Genomic DNA, 25522 nt, shown 5'->3' on the forward strand with positions numbered 1-25522 from the left:
ACTTGTGCAAATTATTTAGTGATTTTTCGCGTAATCTGAGATTGGCATGTGTAACTATTTATGCAGAGACAATTAAAACTTTCCAACACAACGTCGATCAAATCGATTCCATATGATATTTTGGTCGTTCACGATGAAAAGCACGTCTCTAATGCATATTCTGCATTCGGGCCTCTCGATCAGCGTTGTTTCGGACTCGTCACAAATATTTACCAAATATCGATCTCACCCGCCGTGTGTCGTGTCGTGGTCGCGATGATGGATAAATTGCATTTGCCGGTCATCCGCGATGTCGATATTTGTATTCGTTTGTACATCGAGTAGCAGATTGGCCGTTCGCCAATTAAAAGCCGCGTTTATTCTCGCACACTTGATACAAGAATCCTCGTGTAATTCTCATGTAATAATGATAACCACATGTGCAATTGTGACAGCATCCGGTTACTATTGTTTTCGCAAATGTGTCTGTATAATTTATGCTGCAGGACGAAACTGTTTTACAAAATCACGATATTTTTTTAATCAATAATCTTAAAATAATTGAATTTAGAACGTAAAAATATTTGTACTTTTTAATGACGATATGAATAATGTAAATAAATTATTACATAAGAAATTTTAACGTTATATCAATATGTGTAATTTTATTTATAGAATCTTGCAGAAACACACATATCGAAGCATTTTTTTACAATGATAATAGAAATGTATTATATATAATAATAAAAAATAATAAAACGATCAGAGAGCGTAATTCCTCAGAGAAAGAACTGATCACAGAGTTTAGAGACATGGCAAACGCTATAAGAAGCGTTTTATTTTTAACTAAATTGCAGTACCATATGGTCTAGAAATGTTAGTTCCTGCCTCTGCTTTTACGCGAAGAAACGAGTCTTATTGATCTATGTGCAAATCGGAAATATCGTGGATACTTGCCATATGCATTTGACTGTTACATAACGATCATCGTTGAAATACTCGTCTACATCCATCATATCTTATAGCTTTCCCGAATTAACAATAACGCATACGTCTTTGTAAGATCTAAATATAAATATTTTCTAAAAAAAAAATTAGAAAAATTCTCTCAAAAGTATCAAATAATTGTTCACCTTATGAAACATTTATTTAATCGAAATCTCGAAATTCTGAGATTAATATAAAATGATAGTAATTCTCTTCAATATAACAAAAAGAACTAAAAGATAATGGGTGGTATGCTGATATAAGAGAATCTCTCTGCAGCTCTGAACATGTAGAGACCTTCATAAATTTTTGAATTGAAAATGATCCAAATAAGGTGATCGAGACGATTTGCTATAAAAAAGAACAGCGCTCTTCATTAACATCGCCGCCGGCGCTTAAATTTATCTTGCGCATTCGATAAAATAACGGATATCAGCAGCTCGCTCGTAGCTCAAAAAATTCATCCGAGATTCGATCGGAAAACACATGGATATGTAATCATCCCGCGGGAAACCGGTGACCATCAGCATCGATCGGAAGACATTCAATCCCGCGCGACCGAAGGCGACTCTCCTCAGTCTCGCTACGTACGAGATCGCCGCACAAAGGTGACGGAGACCCGTGGACGTAGGTCGTTAAAATAATAAAGGTTGTTATTGAACGGCGCCGCTGTTGAACCGCCAGGTATCCGTGCAAAAATTTGAATTTCTCCCGCTCGGCATCTGTCGGTCTCGCGCTCCGCGTCTCATCTCTCGGTCTCGTCCCCTATGCCCAACCCTTCCTCTCTCACCTCCCCCTCCCCCTCCTCATCCCCCGACGCCACCGCCGCGAACCTTGGCAATATCAGAGGGCGAAAGACCCGATATTATGCCATTCTCAATACTGTACGCGGCTGCGGCCATATTATTAAAGGCATCGAATAGACCGGGAGACTAACCAGGATCGCAACGAGAGAAAAATGAAAAAAAAAATAGAGCGGCGGAGAGAAAACGACAAGTATTACCGATGATTTCGATAGCAGTAATATTGTTTTTCCGTCTTTCGTTACTACAGAAATATTTCGCAAAGCTCTAATTGCGTGGGAAGGATAAGAGATATGGGGAAAAATATAAGAGAAAAGAAAAATTAAGAATTAAAAAAATGGTCAAAACCAACAAAACAAAAAAAGCACAGAAATATCACACTTATTTTGTTAATGATTCTATAATGCGGCGTCTACAATGAGATTTTAAGGAGATCTAAGGCGTAAGACTTAAGAAATTGGCCAATGACAGTCAAGTATTAAGAGAATATTCGATTGTGATGATGTTGGTCAATTTCTTACGTCTTACGTCTTAAATCTCCTTAAAATCTCATTGTAGACGACGCATAATACACGCGAAAGTGTTTGTACTCTTAAGAAAAAAAAATCTTACTTAATTTTTACATAAAATGTGGCATTCGAAATTGTCTAAATAAATTTTATGAACGCTTGGGAAAAATTCAATGCTTCTTATTAGCAGATGAAAATACAAGAATGTACAAGCTTCTTTCGAATTTATGAAATATAAAATAATGAATATAATCTCAATTTTAATATTTCTATTGCCACATCACGTGATTGTATAATATATGACAAAAAGAAAAGGAAAGTTTAAGCTCGAAGAAAAAATTCTCCTAAACGCGATATCAGCCATATTCTCTTCTTCCACAAAAATACTACACGCATTCGCGAAGAAATCTAAGAGCAGCGTTGGAGAACGAAGGGCGGCAGGAGAAAAGCGAGCGAGAGAAAAAAAAGAATACCGAGAAGAAATATCCGCCTCCTCTCGCTTGGCGTCGAGGTAGGTCGGAGATTCGCCTTCTACAGTGACGTATTATGCAAGCGGGTGCGGGAAGAAGGTAGCTGTTGGGAGGACGGGGGTGGTCGGGGGAGAGGGCGTCGTTTGGCAATCTTAGGGGATTCCGTGGATACAATGGGATCTCAATACATCACTTCACCTAACCCGACTCCCGCCTCTCTCTCTTCTCCGTCTCTCTTTCTCCGTCGTTTCTCTTTCACCTCTTCGGTCTTCCTCCTCTCGTGCCCACCTCTTTGGTTCCCGTTTCTGCGGAGCAGCACCAACGAGGCTCCCAGATGCCGTAATAGCTTAGGAGCCGACGTAATAGCTGCCACTGCCTTCCTAGAGAGAGTTATAGTTCAACAACGCAGAAATGGAATCGCGAGAGAGAAAGGAGGTGGGAGGAAGGTGAGGCAGCAGCAGGGTTGAAAGAGGGTGGCGTTCGCTGGGGATGCTGGCGAAGAGAACACGGAGAGGAGTCGCCGAAGAATCGCCGACTCGATGCTGAAGTATCCCGAGTAAAACGAGAGGGAGGACGCAATAACCGCAGCGAAGGACGGATGATTACGAGAATGCGAAATGTCGCATACGGCGCGATGCATCGTGAATTGCACGGAACCAAAATCGAACTTGCTGTCGGTGCACGCGATTGAAAACAAAGATGTGAGCAATCTTCGGTAAAGTCCTTCAGAATTTGTTTACACGCATCCATTTAGCATCCTGTGAAAAAAGTCTAGACTAAAATTTTTGAGACATAGCATTTTTAAATTAATCTATTGGTTTTTTTATATAGAAATCTAAGATATGTTAGCCAAAATTAATTATAAACGATAATTAATAATTATAACAGAATATTAATATTGACTTTTTAAAATAGAATTTGTTGGATAAAATTTATAAAAAATATACACAACTAGTTATATCTATCCATTGTGATAATTTATATAAATTTTAATCCAAATCGTATATTTAAAATTAATGCTTGTAAAATATTACATATTAAATGAGAATAATATTGCTACAGAAATATTTAATATGTCAAACATTTTATAAATAATAACGCTACATTATGATAACAATTTCATCAGATAATCTGTATGTATAAAGATGCAAATTTCTATTTATAAACCTCCTTTTTACTTCAATTAATTTAAAAAGATTTTTTAAAAAAGCAGAAAAATTACCGCAAAATATGGTAGTAAGCGATTTAAAATATCCGTCACAATTAGATTAATTAACGATGACAAGAGAAATCAAATATGTTCATAAAAGATGTTAGAAAGATGTGGCCTCGTAAGTAGATATAAGTAATAGTTCTCATATATTCTTAAATAGAATCTGGTAGAGCTATTCAAATCTTATGCAGTTCCAAATATGAGTTTCAAGCATACATTACATTCTTCATGCATGCCTATTAATACGAATTATAATGAAATATCTTGTCTGAGCACCTTTTATCTAATATTTGAGCCAATCCTAAAAGATTCAATTATTCTATATTTTCATCTCACTATCGTGCTGCATGGATTAATTAATATATGTTCATACACATAGACACACACTATTCAATATTTATCGTAATACTTGTTCATTTTATTCCTACTTTAATAAGTTCAATGCAAATTTGTAATTCATTTAATTTTGTCAAAATTTTAGAAACTACAGACATCGAATGGAATTCACGTATAATGCATTAATACATATCTCTAGAGATTTTAGATAATATTTAAATATTTTTACGCATATCATAAAGTAACTTTTCGTAACAAAATCATCTGCATTATATTTAGCAAATATGTCGGTTTTGATCATTTATGTGATAATTTCTGTATCTCATTTCTCATAATAAAATGAAATAAATTGAAATAAATTTCATATTTTATAGCACACTAGTTGTAAAAGCAGTACAAAATTTAACTCTGTCATTTTATTGTATTAATGTAAAGTTATTGTAAACTTATTAAAGTTAGAAGCATTTATAAGATTGTATGGAGTTGACGATTATATTTAATAATTATTTTTAACAATAATTCTGTATAAACTGATACTCGGATTTGTACATATTTATCACGTTCCCAGATTACATCAATTTGAATCAAAAGTTACATTTTTCGTTACTTGGTATGGGTTAACAAGTAAAACTGGAAATCCACGAAGGAGAAGAAACATTGATCAAAGTAGCAGCGCTATTAATACAAAGGCTCAAGAGAATCGGAGGCACTCCTCTATCGAACCTGCGAATCCTTTCTCCGAAAAACAATTTATCGACTACCACCCATGAAATGGATACCAGCCGCCGTTGCACTGCCCTTTCCAGGAGAGAAAATCACGATCACGTCTGCGACCTCTCTCATTTCTGTTTACCGTGCACCGAGACGGGCGCGCTACGTGATGGCGAATACTGTCATCCCGCATTCCAGTCGCGAGCATCGGGAAAGATAGAAAGAATCCCGTTGCGTCGCTCGTCCCACCCGGTTCATCCCCGATTCCCAGGTCCCCCATCCCCGACCCGCGCCATGGCGCGCGTAGAAGGTGCATATTCAGGAGAGAGAAGCCTGTGGAAACTCCGGGACGTTGACACCAGAAGCTGGATTCTGGACGTGGGGATGGCGGTGGTAGGTCGGACGCGACCCGTCCGTTAACATAGTACGTACCCCCGTTAGGTAGCGGGTGGCATGGAGTAAGACAGGAGCGAAGAGGAGAAAGCGAGATCGCGGCGCGGTGGTGCCGCGAGGGGGAAGGAAGAGAGACGCGAATTATTCCAGGCGTAGTGAGACGTTCGAGCAGGACAGACGTGATGCCTTCGTATCGGGCCGGACAAGGAAGACACGCTAATACACCGACATCGTCGCCGTCGTCCTCATCCTCGTCCTCGTCTTCGTCGTCGTCGTCGTCGTCGTCGTTGCTGTCGACGTCGTGCGGTCATGGACCACCGTTGGTACCGTTGGAAAAGGCGTGGCGACGTCGCGTTCGCGCACCTTTGCACCTGGTGCGCCGGGGAAGACACGCCTCTCTGTGGAATTCCTCTCTCCAATCCGCCTACACACCCGCTCTCTCTCCTTTTCTCTCCCTCTCCCTCCCTCCATCTCGTATCCCTCTCGACTTCCTCCTTCTCCCGTGCTCGTATCGCCGTGTGCCGCTTCTCCGACTTTCTCATTCGAAAGCGTTCCTCGCTCCTCCATCCTCCTTCCCTACCATCGAATGCCTAGGAGGAGATCAAGGATCTCTATTCTCTCTACCGACAGCTTCGCGCTTCCCTCCCGTACTTCTCCTGACCACCGTTGCCGTCGTACTATCGCCGCCAGCAGAGAGGACGAGCTGCCACCATCACCACCACCACCAGCATCACCACCACCCTACCTATCATTACTACCACCTAGCTAACGGATGCGTCTCCTCCTAGGCTGGTATCCTGGTTAAATCGCTACGCCAGCATGTTGCACATGTATGTGCAGTATGCACATACGCGTCCATCGCACGCATGCTCGTCGAGCTCTCAACGTCTAGTACAAGCGTGGGCGCCGTGTCTAGTCTCGCCGGGAGAGCGCACACATCAAAGTGCGCGCGCAGTGTGCTCTCTCTCCTCTTCTTTGTCACATATACATACACACAAACACATGTATTTTCTCTCTTTCTCTCTTCTAGTCGTCCGCCCACTCGATATCCGCCGGTGTCCCGGCCACGTGATTCCCCTTCGCCTCCCCTCCCGCATCTGGCATAGGTTTTCATGGGAGGAAGAAGACAGAAAGGGGGAGGAAGGAAGAAGGCGGAAAAAGACGGAGCAAGAGTCTTCGGCGAAGTGCGATTACCGCAGACTCGCGGAATCCTTCGGCTTTGCTTCCCTTCTTCGTCGCGTTCCCTCCTTTCGCCTTCCCTTCTCCTCCCCCCCGCTCGCCCGCATCTCTTTCTCCTTTTTTCACTTCCTTCCGAGGCTACCGTCGGGATGTTCCTACGTGCACGTCTCGTAGCGAGGAACGAAAGACGTGGGTATTGATCAGAGCCTGCCGCGGCTGCGGAAGTAGCCGACATTACTTGACGGAGAACCGGCTGCCTCTCCTCGTATGCGCTCGCTGTCTAACATGCGCATCCGTTCGTTTCTATCAATTAGACAGCGGCATAGGTACCTTCTGTTTTATACACACGAGATTCAAAAACTTGCATAACTTGCCGAACAGATGATCCAAGGGGACTAAACACGCTGCTGTGCTAAAATGTTACACATTTAAGTGAGATGACACTTCTGCTAAACATCATTTTTGATTTTAAAAGGTAAGCGTTCCCTCCTCCACTTTTTTCTCAAATTTTTGCCCAACTAATAATAATTTAGTATTCCCTATTATAACTATCTTGAAAGTTATGTCTTATTATTATATCTATATATTATATTAGTGCTTTCTATAAAAGATGGAGTATATAAAAAAGATGGAATTATCAAAATAATTGTTTTGTGTTTCAAAAAACACAAAAATGTATAATATATACGTACTAAAGAGAATTTTTTTGATTTTTTTAGAAAATTTTTCTACTTTTTTAGAGCCAGCGATATCAAATATTATTGAAAAATAATTTGCACATTTCTTAATTCAATTCTTTATAAAATAGATAAATTAACCTCTCCTTATTGTCATAATTTAGAATATTTCAGTCACTTGTTAAATATATTTTGACTTGTGATTGCAAAAGATTAATTCATCATCGATTAAATTTCCTAGCTTTATAATTTCACTTATTTAAAATCTACAATCTTAACATAATATTGATTAATCTTTTACATATCCAAAATAGAAAGCGTACAAATTTTTATTTATAAAGTGAAAAGGTATTTAATTTCGATTAACAATAAATCCGAAGTAAAAAGGATGAATGAGATAAAATTATATCACTGTATTGTTGAAATAAGAGACAAGGTGAAGAGAAAAAATCCAACATTAACCAGCATAAAAAGTTATATCGGTTGGCGATCATCTATTAGTTAGATTTTTTTATCATTAATCTCGATTCCTAAATTCTTACTGTAGCTGAATAAAAAACGAGGAAAATTCGATTTGAGGAAAAAGATAAGCAATGCGTAAAAAGTTTTCAAATGAAAATAATGCATGAATGCTGATGAATACAAACAAGAAGGCATACGACAGCGATAAGACTAATAATAAGACATATTTCCGGTTGCTCCGACTCGACCTCCGACGTCTCTTATTCTCGTGATTTGACAGTCGTAATGAGCACCGTTGAGGAAAAGTCGCGATGTGCCGTATAAAAATGAAATGGTACCTGTCCGGCGCGAAAATGTCACGCGTCACGTACTATCGTTTCCAGTTTTTACAATATTTCTATATCTATATAATAAAGTATATGCGTGACATTGATAGTTGTCAATGCTCACGCTTTCTATAAATAATTTCTTATGACATTATCAGCATTACGACACACAATTCTAACTTCTATAAATACAAATTGCTTTTCAATCGCGCTGTAAGACGTTAAAGTTCTCTTACGTAAAATGAATATAAACGTGTAGCAATCCTTAGCAAATCTTATATTATTGTTTAGATATTATGTCATAAAATATATAGTTTTGATTGAATAATGCTAACCTAACAAAACGATGTTAAAATTAACCGAATAACATTTATACATGTATGATATAATCGATGTCCTCGAAGAAGCGCACTGAGACGATCATGTTTTTTATGGCGCATCGTAATTCAAATATCGCAGTGTATAAAATTCAAATCGCTCGTCGTAAAGCAAAAAGTCGTTCCAAGTCGAATAAGGGCAATGCATTAGCGGCCGGACCTACGTCAGACTGCGTTTAATGTATAATAAAATAGTAAATATTTTTTTTCATTGTACTTCTTCTCGCCAGAAAAGTCGAAGTAGCGTTAAAAATATCAGCTTTTGTAAGCAGATCTTCCTGACTATTGAATCGAGACGGCAAGCAACGGAAAGAAATATTAAAGAACTGTTTACGTCATCAAACTGAACCATTTTTAATTACAATTTAAAAGTGTTGATATTGCAGTTATCGATATCATTTAATGAAGCAAAGTTTTAATTGCACCTCTTTCGTAATTAATTCATTATATTATTATCTGAGAGAAAAATCTATATTATGTCATTAGGAAGATAAAAAATCTAAGACTTTGTTCATGCTATTTTAATTTTCTTGATGAGATAATAACAAGAATTCTTGATGAAATAATAACAAGAGTCTACATGAACTATAAACTAATATATAATTCAGCATTTTGACTAAATATTTAAAAAAATATGACGTTTTTTAAAAAACATAATAAAATAACATTTTCTCGTAAACTTTCAATATAGTAAATATCCAGTTTAATTAAACCCAAAATTAAAAAATCTACTCAAACAGTTGAATAAAGAGATTATAATCATTTAACAAATTTAATTCACAGATCAAATATAGTTTTCCTCTTATAAAACATACGAATACTTCAGAGAAAGACGCAATATGAAACAATAAATGAACGATAAATATATTGCATCTATGATTCGCGCTATAATTCGCTTTGCATGCAATCAGCAGCAAAAGCGCCGTGTTATTACACACATACACGTCGAACTTGTAACATGCAATTTTGTCGCATTAAAACGTCATAATGCCACAACGACACTCGCGACGGAATCAGCGGCGTGCATTCGCACATTCGACCGAAGCCATATGAAATTAATGCTCTCCGCGATTTCGCGCGCACGCAATCGCACTTAAGAGAAAAGAAAGGAAAACTCCCGTTCCCGTCCCGCCCCATCCCGCGTCCAAGACCGAGCGGCGCCGAGCGGAGCGTGTTCGAGTGGCGAGATCGCGCATGCTGGCAATTATTTGCGCAGCTCCTTACCCGCGGCGCGGGTTCATTAAGACACTAATTACCGGCGTGCATGCGTGTGTGCACGTAAGAAGCGGGGTGTATGTATAAGACGAGGTACAACAACGGTGGCTTGCCCGGGTGGCTTGCTCGCCTCACCCTGCGCCAACTTCCGCGACGTTGTAGCGAGCTAGGTAGCTCTAGCTCCAGAGAGCTCTGGCACGCTCCAGACATCTATTTACAAGGTTGCACGTCTCAGTTACGTTGTTAGACCTAACTTGGCTCCGACCGACCGCTCGCTTGCCGGTTGCCTTAGGTTAGCCCGGGGGTGAGAGTCCGCAAAACCAAACCCTACGAGCACTGTATAAGCTTTCGCTGCGTCTGAAAGCTCTTCGGGGACGCATTATTCACGTGCTTCCGATGAGCGTGTTTTTCCGGACCGGGTCGATAATTCGCGAAGCTAAGATATTTGTTACGAGATGATGGAGAGGGTGCTTAAAAATACAAACCATGTCGAAAATTAATATAATGCGTTATTTTAAGAGCATTTTTAGATTTGGAAACTGTACATCGTCGGCGTCGAAACTCGAATATTTCTAGAGAGATAGAAAGAAAGAAAATTATCATGTGTTTTTTATAAATTCGCATAAGATTAGAATAACATGTAATAGAAAACTATATAATAGTGTAATAATGCAAATAATTGAAATGATAACTAAAATATTATAATAATCGATAGTTTGCCATCTCAATTTTACATGTATATTCAAAACATATTTTATATTATTGTTATTTTTTATTATTATTTTATATTATTTTATATTATTATTTTACATTATTAAAAATCGCGATATTTATTAAAAAGATTCAAATCTAATCTTATTATTCTTTACTTTTATTTAACATCTATTTCCGCATTTTTGATCAAAATATTACGCATAGCTGCTTATGTATCACAACAATGTATAGAAAAATGTTGTACCTAATTATTTATGTCGGAATCAATTTATAATAAACAGCAATATACTAATAAGTCTAGTTACGAATAAAAAGACTCAAATTCAGAGTAAAAAATATTGAATGTGCATGAAATGATACGTAAAAATTAATGAAGCACGTATAAATATAATAATGATGAGATTTGCATGGCATCTCGTTGCACGTGCAACATGCGGCATGGAAACTGTTGCAGTAGCCACGTGGTGTATCGCGAGAGAGGCTGCGTTTCCCACGGGCGGGGAATGACAGGGGTGTATACGGTCGGCCGATCAGTAGGTAGAGGGGTTGTTTAGAGCGAGCGAAAGAGAGGAAGACAGACGGAGAAAGGGGAGAGGTGGAGAAACACCGAGGAGGGGTGAAAAGCACGTGGCGCAGGCGACGCGCGCCTCTCTGCCACGGGTGGCTGTATATCTATCGGGCTTTCCACCCCCAGCATCCCCCCCACTTGTTGTGCTTTACCGTGTTGTGTTGCTATGTTGCCTTGTATATCGAGAAAGTTCAACGCCGGCTAGACGATGTTTCCCATCTGTCGGATTTACCGGCGTCAGAATCAACAGGCTTTCTCCCGCGACTATTCTCAAGAAAGTGTCTTTCTGGATGAAATTGAGACTTGGAAATAGCGCGAATCTTCAGACAGAATATGTCGGCAACGGGAAGATAATCCTCTCTCGCAAAATTCGCAACATGGACAAATGTGGCGCAATTTTATTCGGGATTCGAGAAAACTTTTAAATGTTACATTAAATTTAACACAGTTAGCCGTAAACAAAATAATTCAATACAAAATTCAATAATAATTTTTAATTGTACGACAAAGCTTTTGTAAGTTGAGGAATCTTGTTACTTTAATATTAATAATTATGCTCATTATGAAAAGGTAGGAAAATACCAAGTTCTTGAAGGGGATGTATGATTATTGGCCGACCCTCTTTGCTGGAGTATACCATGGAATATTAAGGAGCAGCCCTAAAGGGAATATTCTGAACAGCAGTATAGCAAGAAAGCTTTCGAGAAATATCGGGTAGTTTGCAAATTTTAGTCTTGTTATACGATTTAGAAACAAAAGTATAAATGTACAGTTGAAAATTATAATATGTTTCTTGTATTTTATATTTATCTACCAGCAGTAGTGTGCAATTCTAAGTATATTTATGGAATGATGGAATTATCTTTTTTTCATTTATTCTTTCATCAAAAGTAACTCGAAGCAAACTTTTCGCATCGATTGCCCCTCAAGAGATTTAAATTCTCCTTTAACATTGGAGCAATTTCTTTTCACGGCAATCGCAAGCGTTTAATTGGTCCAACGGAGAGGCAGGTAGCTACATTAATTGCACCAGCAGCGCAACGGGCTGGTCAGGATGTCTAATCATGGGGGTTGTGCGGCGATAGGTCGGTCCGACGCGGCAGAAAAGGCGTCTCGCATTGAATGCTAAACAAAAGCTAATTTATATCCGGAGGTCGAGACTAACGCTGGAGATCGGGAGATGAATGGCTACTCTCCTTGCATACCAAGTGGCACGAATCCTTCAGGATCGCGGAGTTAAAGATCTTGGGGGAATGTTCCCCGTGGAATAGTTGCTTGTATCTTCAAATATCGCGTACGAAACGGCGAACTCTGGGTTTTAGGAGCTCGTCAAAAGGCGCTCGATCGCTGCTTGATTTCTATTCAGACGGCATGTAAATTTAAACACCGTGAATAATTTTCATCCTACAATATCTAACAATCAACCCTTTACAAACGTTCTCTTTAAAAGTAAACTCTAAAAGAGATAATTTCTAGTAAAGTTTTAAGACGCGCAGAGACTGCAAGTAATATATTTAGATAGCAATTTTAGATAGTCTGAAGAAGCAAATTTTCTTCACTATGAAAGCGTGATTTAATTATTGAACATATCTAGAGCAAAAGTTAAATTATGACAAAGAAATATAAATAATATATTTACGATTTCAACAAATACAATTAAATGTCGAAAATGTAGTCTACATCGTTATTAGTCGTAATTTTCAAGTTTTGTCATGAAAAACTGACGAGGAGCGAAGAGTGAATACTCCTCGGTTCCTATCGATTCGTGGAAGGAAAAAATTTCCGAGCACGTATTACCAGTGACGAGCAGGATTCGCATCGCGAACTTTCGAATCTAGGCGGTTTAATCTATCATTGCGACGGCGAGACGAGAAGCCGGAGTAACTAGCACGGAATAATTAATAAATGCAAGGTGCATTAGTATGCGTTGCGGAAGATGAATTCGTGCGGACCTGAAGTCGGATGAGCGCGGGCCCGGGGCTAGAGGGAGAATTATAAAATAATAAAGAGAAAATTACGTAATGTGAGGATCAGATGAGAATTAGAGGACAATGAAGACGGGGTAAACCTCCTGTCTAAAGACGGGGAGGAGGAGAAAGGGTGGAAACGCGCTTACCGGGGGTCGCCGAGAGGGAGGTGGAAAACTGGAGGTCGAAGACCAGACGTCTTAATGTCTGCATCGTCGGAAACTCGTCCCTCGCGCGCATGACTATCTCTCTGCGACCCTTACATCTTTCCGATAAGAACCTTAAGTCCCGAAGATAAATTCGACTCTTTTTGAACCTTTGATATCCCGAATTCCGACGTGCTAGTGTCTGCCACAATTCGGTATATCTAATTACTTGAGAAGGATAGGCTTCAAATTTTTATCATCCTACAAAATAGCTCGTAAGTGACGTATCTCGTATATACGATTTGTGACCCCGAGTATATCTTGTAAAAATAAACGTCTGTCGCTGGATGACAGGAAAATTTTCGCGCCGGTAGCTCAAGATATCCGATTAAAACAGCATAATTAAGTGGTCTATTTTATAAATAATAGTTAGGAATAAATAATTCTAACGTTGTATATTTAAATTAATCGTATGCGATATAATTCCTGCAATATTTCTTCCAGTTCTAAAAAATCCGCAATCTCTATTTCGCATAGAAACAACATTATGTAAAATAATGCATTTATTTAACATGTTATCGCACTCGCGATATTAAAAATGCCACTACTACCTACTTCGTAACCCTTTCATTATGGGAGCTGGTGAAATGTCGCGAGACTTATCGAAATGGAATACGATGTCGCCGCGGGTGCTAATCGGGGATTCTAATTAGTAGTCAGCCAGCGCAGGCCCGACGCGACTTTGTAAATGGTAACAATGTTATGTAATTAGGTAAAAAGTTCTGTAATCAAGAAGTAGATCTTCCGCCGAGCCATACCACTCTCGCCTCTCGCGCTCTCGTCTGATCCTCCCACCCTCATTCGTATTAAAATAGTCTCGCTAGGAAAGCGTGCGTTGTGCTCTGCATATCTTAAAACCCAGGGGCTGCTGCGGAGACGGTCTAAGAGCCACCACCCGTTCTGATTTTTGCCGCGATTCATATTACTACAGGCGTGGCTGAGATTATGAGAGAATCAACTTCGCTCTTCCGACTGAAATTTCGGCTAAATTGGAACGCTCGAAATACTCGGTCGGCGCTGTAAACTGAAAATTTCGCGAGCAAACACCTCTCGCCGATTATGCAAATTCGCGAAAGGCAAAATACTATAACGCGATATCACCAACTTATTAAGAATAAAATTTGCCGTAGTTATTCGCGATACTTTTCGCCGTCTGTCATTATATCATTATCCTTTCGCGATATCAAAGTTCGATTTTGCGAAATCGTTTTTCCGTTCTTTCAGTTCTCGCATACTCGCTCGTCAAAAAGATTACGCATTCCGGAGTCAAAAGCGGAACGATTCGTGCCTTGCAGCATTGAAAGTCGCGCGCGAGAGTTTGATTTTAAGCGGATAAGATTGGCGCGAGAGAACCGGTAGAAGTGATACATGTATCGCTACGCATTGCTTCCTGAGATGCTGACAAATGCATACGTGATTGCAACAAGCGAACGTACTGCATCGTTCGTTGTCACGTAGACATATACGTAGCGCCATGCGTAAAAGGAGCTGCGCCACGTTAGGTAAGCATATATGAGCGTATATGAACGCATGAGATCATCGGTCGCGTACGCTCGCGGAAACGCTGACGTCAGTGCTTTCGATTGCTTTTGTTACTTTTGTAAACGATCGCGCTCGATATGATGATATCAGGAAGACGAATGCCGATTGTGCACGTGCGTTTGACGATCTCTACATGTTTCATTCTTCTTACTTAAACAAAGTATGTCACTCGTTATATAAATAGCACTGGAAATCAAAGCTCATTAGAATTTTCACATATAAATATATATATATATATATATATATATGTATGTGTTTTGCATTTAGTGGATTTTATCTCGTTCGACATTTTATGCTCAAAATATTACGCATGATATCATTAGAATTCTGATTAGTTCGAAAAATCTATAGTTGAAAAGAATAAAGCGGTATAATTACAAGATATATAATTTTCCATATGCATATTCTCCAAATGCAAATTCAATGAGCCAAATCTATGCATTGATTTTTCTCGTGAAATAAATATTATAGAAATGTGTGAAATTTCATGAAATAGCAGCACGATTATGTCGATCGTATCACATATAAATTATCATTGTATGCATGAAGATGCATAGCGTGAAATCCATATCGTAAAGACTGGTAATCGGCGAACATTGAAATTGTTGCGGGTGGCAATTATGACGCGATATTATGACAATATATATATATATATATATATATATATATATATATATATATCGTCACACAGTTTGAATTCGACCAGAGATTATAGCGAGTCGTGTAACACGTGAGTCATGCACAATGATACGTAAACTTTGTACGCGCGAGAAACATTCATCACAGTCACGTATTAGTAAATAATTTGTAATAATAATCAAATTAATCAATTAATCTAATTAATAAATGAATGTAAAACTTCGCAAGACAGAAGAATATTTTTAAAAAATTATAACAATGACCAACAATTATAATATAACAATTATATAACAACTATATAGCAATTATAATAATGATAAATGATTTATAAGAAAATAAAAAAAATCCAAGAATTTGAAGTTCGCTCATTAAGATCTCCTACGGATGAGTAACGAGAATAAGAAGGGATGCGGAACTCGACACGGCGGAATTAAATAAAAATAAAAAAAACGCGAGATAATAACGTTAGCGAAGGAGCCGAGAGCCCAAGACAAATAGTCGAGGGAAAACAAAGCGTATTATAAATACCGGGTGACAGGACGAGTGGTGCGGGAGAGTGAGCGTAAGCGCAAGAGGGTAGTCGGCCACGATGGTCGAAGGGTGGAGATTTTCGTGGAGAGGGGTGACGATATAGTAGCCGACGACTCTTGGGAGAAAATGTTCGAGAAAGCAGCGACCCCGCCAGCATTTTTGCTACCTGCCGACACAATGAGCCGCCGGATTTCTTTTCTCGTTCCTACCCTTCCTTCCTCATCCCCCCGAACGACGCGAGCATTCTTACGCCGGAATTATAAATTTAACGCATCTACCCCCGCGAGAATTATAGCCAATAATCTCGAAATCGTATTACGATCGAAATGCAATCAATTGATTGAGGGAAATAAATTTAAAATTATTTCCTATGTGCGAAAAATTAAAAAAAATCCCTAAAAATTCTCTAAAAAATAAAATAAAAATTTCCTAAAAAATAAAAATTCTCTACAAATTCCTATATGTTGCGAAAAATTTCTATCTCAAAAATTCACAAATCTTTGAATAATTTCTCTACGTTTTCGAGAAAAAATAGACTTGTATTTTAAATGTGTTTCTAAATTTAAATGTCCATTTGATTTCCAATTGAAAACTATTCCCCATAATTATTTATTTCATGTAAGATTAAATATAATCTAATGAGTTAATAAAAAGTACTCACACTAGGACGACCGTGGCCGCGTGGATTCAGCTGCCAGGGAACTGTCGATGGCTGAAAATGCTCCTTTCCCCACGAACCGTTGTCGAACGGATTTTCACCAATGTGTCCCTGAAACAAAATCATTATTATAATTATTAGACATAATATAATAAAATTTATCAAAAGAGTACATAATATAAACAGAAATTCTTATACATTCAAATTTGATTTATTTGTAAAGATACAAATACATACATATTTTGTCGAGAAAGATGATTTCTTTGAAATATTAGTTTTAACAATAAATGCAAATATTAATAAATTTTTGATGATAGAGGTAAAGCCATGAAATTACTTGTATGATTGTGGATTTTTATTCTCACGTCTCGATAAACAAGAAAAGTTACGCGGCAGGCCAGGTCGAGGGGCATCGATCTTCGAGGCTCCCAAAGTTTCAAAGTTTTTTCGGCGCTTTTCTGCACGTCGCGTCTCGCCGTTTGCCGGCGAGCTTATTTTTGTAATATATTCCACAAGCCGCGGCGTCTCCTCCTCCTCCTCCTCCTCCGCCTCTTCCTCCTCCTCTCTTTCTCGACTTTGCACCCCGTAAGCCTTATTTTTCTTTTAACTTTATTTTTAACCTAGAATCTCTTCCGACGGCAAGGTGGCACGCACATAAATCACCGGGTATAATGAGAACACTTCGTCTTCGGGTGCTTCGCCCTCTCGGTCGCAGACGCATCTTTTGCGCGGAACGGCTATTATATTATTCGTTGCGGAAATCGGCCGTCTTTATATTAATATTCATTTTCCTCATGAGATGACACTGGCATTTCGCGCGAAATAAAGAGCGCTCGTCGATTTAAAAAAAGACTTCAAAGATCCATAACGAAAGAATACACGAGCAAATGTAATTTAAATATGATATTTTACTAAACGTCACACAATGGAGTATTTTATGTGCTATTGAAACTGGCGATATTTTATGTTCCGTATTTTATGATGTAAAGTTTTATTTACATTGCCGTTATTTTAAATCGCGTTTTTCGCCGTAAAAAACGAGACATCATATGTTGCTAGATTTATTAAAACATATATGAGGCACGCTTTTTGATGCAGTTGTTCTCAATTCTTTTTGCCCGATGAACAAATTTATAATATCGTCGCGATAAACTCGTAAATGTAATTACAGTTACTTGTATAAATAACTTTAGATACATTATTTATTGTAAATGTATCAATAATAAATTTTTCTTCATAGCAACGTTATCTTTTATCGATCTAATAAATGATTTGACGTAAGCGTTCACCATTTGAAGTACGAGAATCGATTATATTTAAGTCCAAAAGTTGGCCAGAATCATAATGATGCAATCACAATGACTTATAAGCATCAGTATAGAATATGACCGAGATTCTAAATTATTTTGGCACGGTATAATTAGCTAAATCTCTGTTCAAGTATATGTGTTGCGTAAATCTCAGAAATACATCTGCAAACGCTGGATGGATTGTGAAGCAAAAAAACGAATAAAAGAAAATACAGTTGTCTCTCTGTTTATGCATTTTAAAATATATTTCAATTTTTGAATAAAATTCCATACATGCAAAATTCCATATAATATCATTCTCGAATGTCAAGCTCATCGAAAAGAATCTTTAGCCGTGTTAAATAATCTGCAAAGTTACGGAGACTTTGAAATCGTAAATTTTCAAGCGAGTCGCAGGGACGCCTGATCGATTACTATGCGAAGTCGGCATCGATCCGGAGGGGGTGTAATTACAAAATGTAACTCCGTTTATTTCTACGCGTGACGCGTGTAGGGTGGCAAGGTAATGTATAACGATCGTCGCACGCGGTCGATGAAACTTGCTTGCCAGCGGCTGTCTTTCACTGCTTGTCCCTCTCTCCTTCGATTCTCCTTCCCTTTTCCCTTTCCCTTTCTTGAAAAAGAGAGCCTCGCTCGCGCATATTCTCCGTACACGAGGCACAGAAATAAACAGTCGCGGTAGAAAATACTGAACCGGATAGCATATATAAATATGTGGGGGGGCTATTGAAACACATTGTACATTTGCATGAGGCAACCGAGTTCTCGACGCGCAGCTGGACATACACGCGACAAAAGAAAACGCGCAAACAAAACACGCGATGCACACCGTCGTTTCTCCCGCTTGTCGTCGTCATCCCGCGGCATCATAGAAAATGTTGTATATTAAGTATTGTGTCACGTGGAAATAAACAAACGGATCTTTTACCGCTACGCGACAAACCGAAGATCCAACGTCCTTCTCTCTCGATATGTTCATTGTCAAATCGCGTCACGTGCGCGAACAACGACGTGCCGCAAAGCAGAAAATTGACGGCGATTTTAATTAACTTCTCTGTTACCTCCTCCGGACGAGATCAGTTGTAGTTAATGTCTTTTATATTTATATATAATTATTAATGCGTAAAATTGGATGATGTCAATACAGCGAGTATGGATTTATTTTCTTCGCGGAATAACACATGCATCGCTACAATGCATTTTTTATTAGATATATAAAAGACTAATCTGAAAATGATTGAATAATATATTTTAGAAGATTACGTCTCCAATAATGTACATATTGGGAAGAGTAAGAATTTAATGTATTCATTAAGTATGTTTTCAGATGTTTTAAAATTAATATATTTTGCGAGTCCTCGATCTCGAGCATTGCAACAGAATCGAACAAGTAATTATTCAGGTATTAGGTAACTGAATTATTTATAAGAGCAAATTATATATATATATATATATATATATATAATAAATATTTACGTTCTCTCGAGATTAGTCATCCATACATGCATATAATTCCAAAATTTATTTATACATGTCTGATAACGCGCATTATTTTTTCATGAATGCTACATTGAGTAATACCAAAAAATCATAATAATAATAATTGATAAAAAAGACATACACACATACAAAATATAATAAGGTGTAAAAATTCATCAAAAATAATATACTCAACCAAAGTTTCGAGATAACACACTGGAAGTGTACTTGGTCACGCGCCCGTTGCTAGAAGCAACACGCCGCCAAACTTGATCGTTAAAATATTAGAAAATAATTTTTACATACATTTGCATGAATGTATGTACATGTATAACTATATCAATAACGAATATCTTTATTATTATATTACTTTCTGCCTTCAATAATTTAATAAAATTTCTGATAAATAACAAGATGCTCGATTTTCATGAGAGATATTAATATAAATAATCACAGCATTCTTTTTATTATGGAAACGATTTAATCCGGAATATTTTCACGCCACGAGCTAATAACACTTGGAATATAAATCACGTGGTTACGATCGCAGCCGCGTGTCTCCGTAGCTCAGTATTAAGCGTAGCTCTAACCGCGACCTAATTCGAAGATAAGATAAGTCGTTAAGTGCATGGCGCGGCAGCCCTTCGCGATACTACCCGGTGTTTTATTGCCGCGGCGACCCACCCCCTCGGTCCTCTCCTTCGAGGCACGGTGAGATTTATTGTAAAATTCGATAGATATTGCCAATTACAACCCCCGCGGCGCCTACCATCGACGTGAGGCGGCCCGCGCTATCGACAGAGACGGGAACAGGGCACCTCTCGGTTGCGCCTCGAGAATTTTAAATGCGTTTTATGTACAGAGACGACGCAGTACGTTGCATAAATCCGTTCCCCTGAAAATATGATTACGATCAATTCTCTCTTCTCCCTCCGCCCTTGCCTGTACCGCGCGAGAACGAGAGAAGGACCGCGAGGATGAGTGGGAGGAATGACCTGTCGGTTCCCGTGAACACCCTCAGACACGGCACGACGATAAAACATTTCATTTCGTTCCAAGTGTCTCACGAGGAGGCCGAATAATCTCGTCAATTATTATTTTTACTACTGCCTTCTACATGCTAATTTTTCGCGCGTTTTTAACGCGTCTCCAGGATCATTGGCCGGACGACGAAATGTCTCGTCTGAAACGGCACTCTCGAATGATGAATATGCAATCTATTCGGTCATCTCTCCGGACACGGTATCGGTAATTGTGAAATTCGAATTTACGATTCGATTATTTACGAAATTATCGAATGGCTGTAAATATAAATGAATTTTTCGCGAAATGATGCGGATGTGGTGCGCAGATTCATGCTAAACTGGCATAAATGATGAAATCATGGAGACATTTCAGCTATAATTTAATAATTAATATACAATAACGAAGTCAATATCAGTAAATTTATGCCAAATCCAGGTAATAGGACTAATTTATCACTTTAATCAATGTGCCATTAATGGAAACCATTTGTCACATCGTCTGAATGTTTAAACCAGCATTCGTCAATATGTATATTATTTTATCATTAAATTCAACTTTTAATTTGACTTTTTTAACCGCAAACCTCTCTCTCGCTAATTTTATCCTAATGACTTTAATTTGACAGCAGCACTTTTTATTATAACAATATCCATTATTGTTTACATAATTTTACATAATTATTGTTTACATAATTTTATTTAGCTTTCTATTGTAAATATTATCACAAGAGGAAGAAGTAGAAAAAAGCAAGTATCCTTTGATATATTTTACTTTCAATTTTAAGACAAAAATATTCTTGCATAAAAGAGCCATTTAAATAATAAGCGTAAAATAATCATAAAATATCAGATCATGAATTTTTTTATTCGTTAGATAAAAAAACTCTTGATAATATGATAATCGCGCCTACATAAGATCTCGCGCACTTTTTTTAATGAGAAAAAAACTAGCATAGATAACGAAGCGCTTATGTCACCGACATTTTCATCCAGTCGTCCAATCGTTAGCTCATGTAACGCCCAACAAATAGTAACGCGCTTTCGGATGCGATCGTCCGAACGAACGAGTTACGATCACGAGGGCTTCTAAAAATAAATATGTTGTTTATTCACAAGTAAACCGGATGCCGTTGTTTGCTTTGGAGCAAATTGTTTTGTTAAGTTTTGCCGAGCGAGAACGAGCCACGGATGCTCGCCTCCACGTGTACGCGCGAAAGACAGAAACGTGTGCGATATTATGAAGACAGGAGGGACAACGAGAAGAGCACGACCGTCCTGTTCTCTCTGTTCTCGCTTTTTCCGGTCTGTTTTGCTCCTCTGCCCTCGTGATGCTAGGAGCCTCCAGCTGTACGTTGATTCTAACACTAATAACCGGTGCTGACACTATGGCGCGTACAGTACGTGAAGACGCGACGAACAGCTGACGCTGTAATCGCGATCCTCGTACCGATAGCCGGATTGCGTCAGGCGACTCGTAATTTGCATTACGATGACTCACTAGTCAAAAATAAGATTTATAATAATACTGGCATTCCGAGATGTAAGATTATTATCATTCCGCATCGTGATTATTGCGAGAATATGTGTTTCATAAATGATAATATAACAGATGCTTAAAATTTACATTTTACATAAAAATACAAAAGTTACGTAAAATTTTACATTTGTCTACGTAAAGTACAATATTGGTTTACAAATTTAATTTTAAAAAAACACATGTTTTATAATTATAACAGACCTTTTATAATTTTCTTTGAGTAATCTTGAAAAAAAGTAAAATTCATGACATTAATTATATTAGATAAATAATATAATTAAATAATTTTAAGAGTATATTCTAAATATATGCAAGTAATGAAGCTATCACTATTATATACTCTTAAAATAATATTTAAATTTTAATCTAAATATTTAATTATATTATTCATCTAATATAATTAATGTCATGAATTTTACTTTTTTTTCAAGATCACTCAAAGAAAATTACAAAAAGTCTGTTATGATTATAAAACATATGTTTTTTTTAAAATGAAATTTGTAAACCAATATTATACTTTATGTAGACAAATGTAAAATTGCGCTTTGCGATCTAATAAATATGTATGCCAAAATAAACTAATAAATTACTCGAAGATAGGAACAAGTCGATTCCCACGATTCGCAGACCCGTTTCCATTGATATCTGTGTATAATAACGTTAAAGTTACGCTATTTTCAGCCAGAAGAACCAAAGTGAACAGTTGTAGTGCTTTCCCGGCCATTCGTGTCCGCTGCAACACGCGAGATATTCTTAGCATCCACTTCGCAGGCATAAAGTTGCGATATGCATGGATTCCCCGCATTCACGTTTACTTTCTAGAGCGGCGCTGTGCATAATGCAAACAACGTGTAATATATCCGGACCGAAGATAGAACACTAGCAGTATATTCAAACTATTATTCTAACGGTTAACTGTTGAATTACTTTATCGCGTCGTATTAAAATCGTATTTTCTCAACGGGTTTATTAAAAGATTGGTTTATAGCCTGATGATATAAATGATATTAATGATAGTAAATATCGTATTTCGTTATTTTTTTTAAATATGAATGTTTCTTTTTTCTTTATTTTTATCAAATTAATATGATACGAAGTAGATAATGCAATATGCATATTTTTTATTTTTCAATAATCTATATTTTACATTTTATATTTTATATTAAAAAATAAAAATTTATAAAAAAATGTATTATTTTTGCATTAAAAAAAATTTTAAATTAATTGTTACACAAACTTTAATTTCAGTAAATTACTTATCATAAAAATATTTATCATAAAAAAAATATACTAAGATAATAGTTAGCATATATATTAGGCAAATTTTTATGATTTTATCTGTTATGACAAATATATTGGATTATATATATTAAAAAATTTCAAATTAATTGTTACACAAATTTTAATTTCAGTAAATTACTATCATAAAAAAATATACTAAGATAATACTTAGCATATATATTAGGCAAATTTTTATGACTTTATCTATTATGACAAATATATTGGATTATATATATTATATACTTTTGCTTATATTTACAAATAAATCTTATAGAAATAATAATAAATAATATATCAAATATATGTAAATATATATGTAATCCTTGACGCAATAAGTAAACAAAAATTGCATCTTAATAATGTACTGCAAAATGAATTTAATTCTTCGTAATCACAAGAACAACGTGCCCTTTCACATGCGAAGTCAACCCGGATAACTGTGTCCAGTGTACATAGCATAAAATCCGACAAATGCAATTATAAATCTTGCGGGACGCTCTCGAGAAGCAGGACGAGCGTTGGGAAGCACGTCAACGGTAGAAGGACGAGAAGAGAGAAAAAAAAACTATAAAAGAACTCGGAAGTTGTAGGGAAGAGGAGAAAAGGAATCGCTGGGGAAACCCGTGGGCGCGTTGCCTCTTGGCTAATTACAAAACGCAATTTAAGCGAGCATCACGGAAACGCGCTAAGTAATATCATTTCGCTGCGAGAGCCAAAGCGGACACCCGGTACAGATTCGCAGATTAATGCCCTTTAATAAACAGCACCCTTCGGACGGGCGCGTTCCTGCCCAAGTATCCTTCTGTTTCCTTTTTATTTACCTCGCAGTGGAAACAAAAGCGGAAAAACCGGTGAGAGCGCGGTCTCCTTTACCTCGTGATACACAAATGCATTTAACGTGGATTACACTTTCTCCGTTACTTACGAGTGTAGTGGTGATACGAGCGACGTCTATGGCTCGCAAGAGAGCAGATAAATTTCGCAAATAATTTATCAGTGATGTCAAGTTCACACATAAAAAAGTAACTTATAACACATATAAAAGAGTTAACTTAATGTTTCATCACAAGCAAAAGTATTATAATTTTTATAAATTAAATTTTGAACAAAATTTTATTTCAAATAATATATATAATTATATAATATATATATATATATATATATATATATATATATAATATAATTAGTTATATTTATATAGTAGTATATATATATATTATATAATTATTATATAATTTATATATATATATATATATATATTAAGATAATGATACATACTAACACACGCACACACACATATACACATATATACACATACATATATGTATGTTAAGATTATAATCACATATCATCAATGCATATTAAACTGATAAAGCATGTGTGAATTTGCATTACTTCTCTTCGATTATGACCTGGCTTATACGTGAGTAGCGTTCAAAATTAGTTTATTAATTGGATAATGTAATAAAAAACAGAGTATTTCTTATAATAATTATAATGCTTTGAAATATATGTGTAACAAATTACAATGAATAACATTTTCCTACGTAACCTGATTCTAGTAGCCTGACAACAGAGAGAGAAAGAGAACTTTTGTGCATTTAATAAATTCACTAACAAGTTATAAACCGGTTTTGTTGATAAAAACCTATTTATGTAAATTACAACTCGCAAGAATTATGCACATAAATTTTCTTGTTTCTAACATTGTAAATAATGATGATTGATGTATATATTCTCTGAATTTTTAAACTCACTGCATTTATAATTATAAGAGCTATATTAGTAGAAAATATACGTTTCCTTTTATATGATTTATTCTTTAATATATATATATATATATATATATATATATATATATATGTAACAAATTTGTTTAATTTTTTAAAAATTCTATTTTCCTATCATATATATAATATTATATTAAAAAATAGAGAAGTCAATTATTGTTGGTTATTCAGTTTTTGAATTAAGGGGAATTGTATGCATATACATATAAATAACACTTGTATTGCGCATCATATCAGAGCGTCTCTGCAATTGTAATTGACGACCACTGCGTTATTGTCACCTGACTACATACAGCATAACTGAAAAACGAGGCACGTCCACATGCCATTGAATATATATTCAAACAACATTGCATATGTTTCAACTTGTAGCAATCAGCATTTAAATTAAGATGCGATAAACCAGTCCATACAGTAACGAACTAACATCGTCCCGTTCATTTTAATTTATGAAATGAGTTGCGGATTGTTCATACACATCAATTAAATCGAATCATATCGTATATAAAGTGTAGTAATAATATATACATTTTTTGTATCCACAATTCTTGCTCCATTAACTAACAATTTTCAGAAATTAATCGTAAATGATTAAAATACGATCATCAATTTTGAAAATAATCTGAATAAAATTGAAT

The 25522-nt window shown here is 36.7% G+C and overlaps 1 protein-coding gene across 6 annotated transcripts in view; it reads right to left on the minus strand.

Annotated features, from left to right (window-relative positions):
* Window positions 1–25522, minus strand: part of LOC105256333 (forkhead box protein P1) — a 281566-nt gene that overhangs the window by 121412 nt on the left and 134632 nt on the right. For all 6 annotated transcript variants that reach the window (XM_011266160.3, XM_011266163.3, XM_020029092.2 and 3 more), the window contains one exon: window positions 16466–16573. In XM_011266160.3, coding sequence (XP_011264462.1) covers window positions 16466–16573 — 108 coding nt within the window. The remainder of the gene's footprint in view (window positions 1–16465; window positions 16574–25522) is intronic.

Source organism: Camponotus floridanus, unplaced genomic scaffold (assembly GCF_003227725.1).
Source record: "Camponotus floridanus strain SB8 unplaced genomic scaffold, Cflo_v7.5 scaffold41, whole genome shotgun sequence".
Classification (NCBI taxonomy): domain Eukaryota; kingdom Metazoa; phylum Arthropoda; class Insecta; order Hymenoptera; family Formicidae; genus Camponotus; species Camponotus floridanus.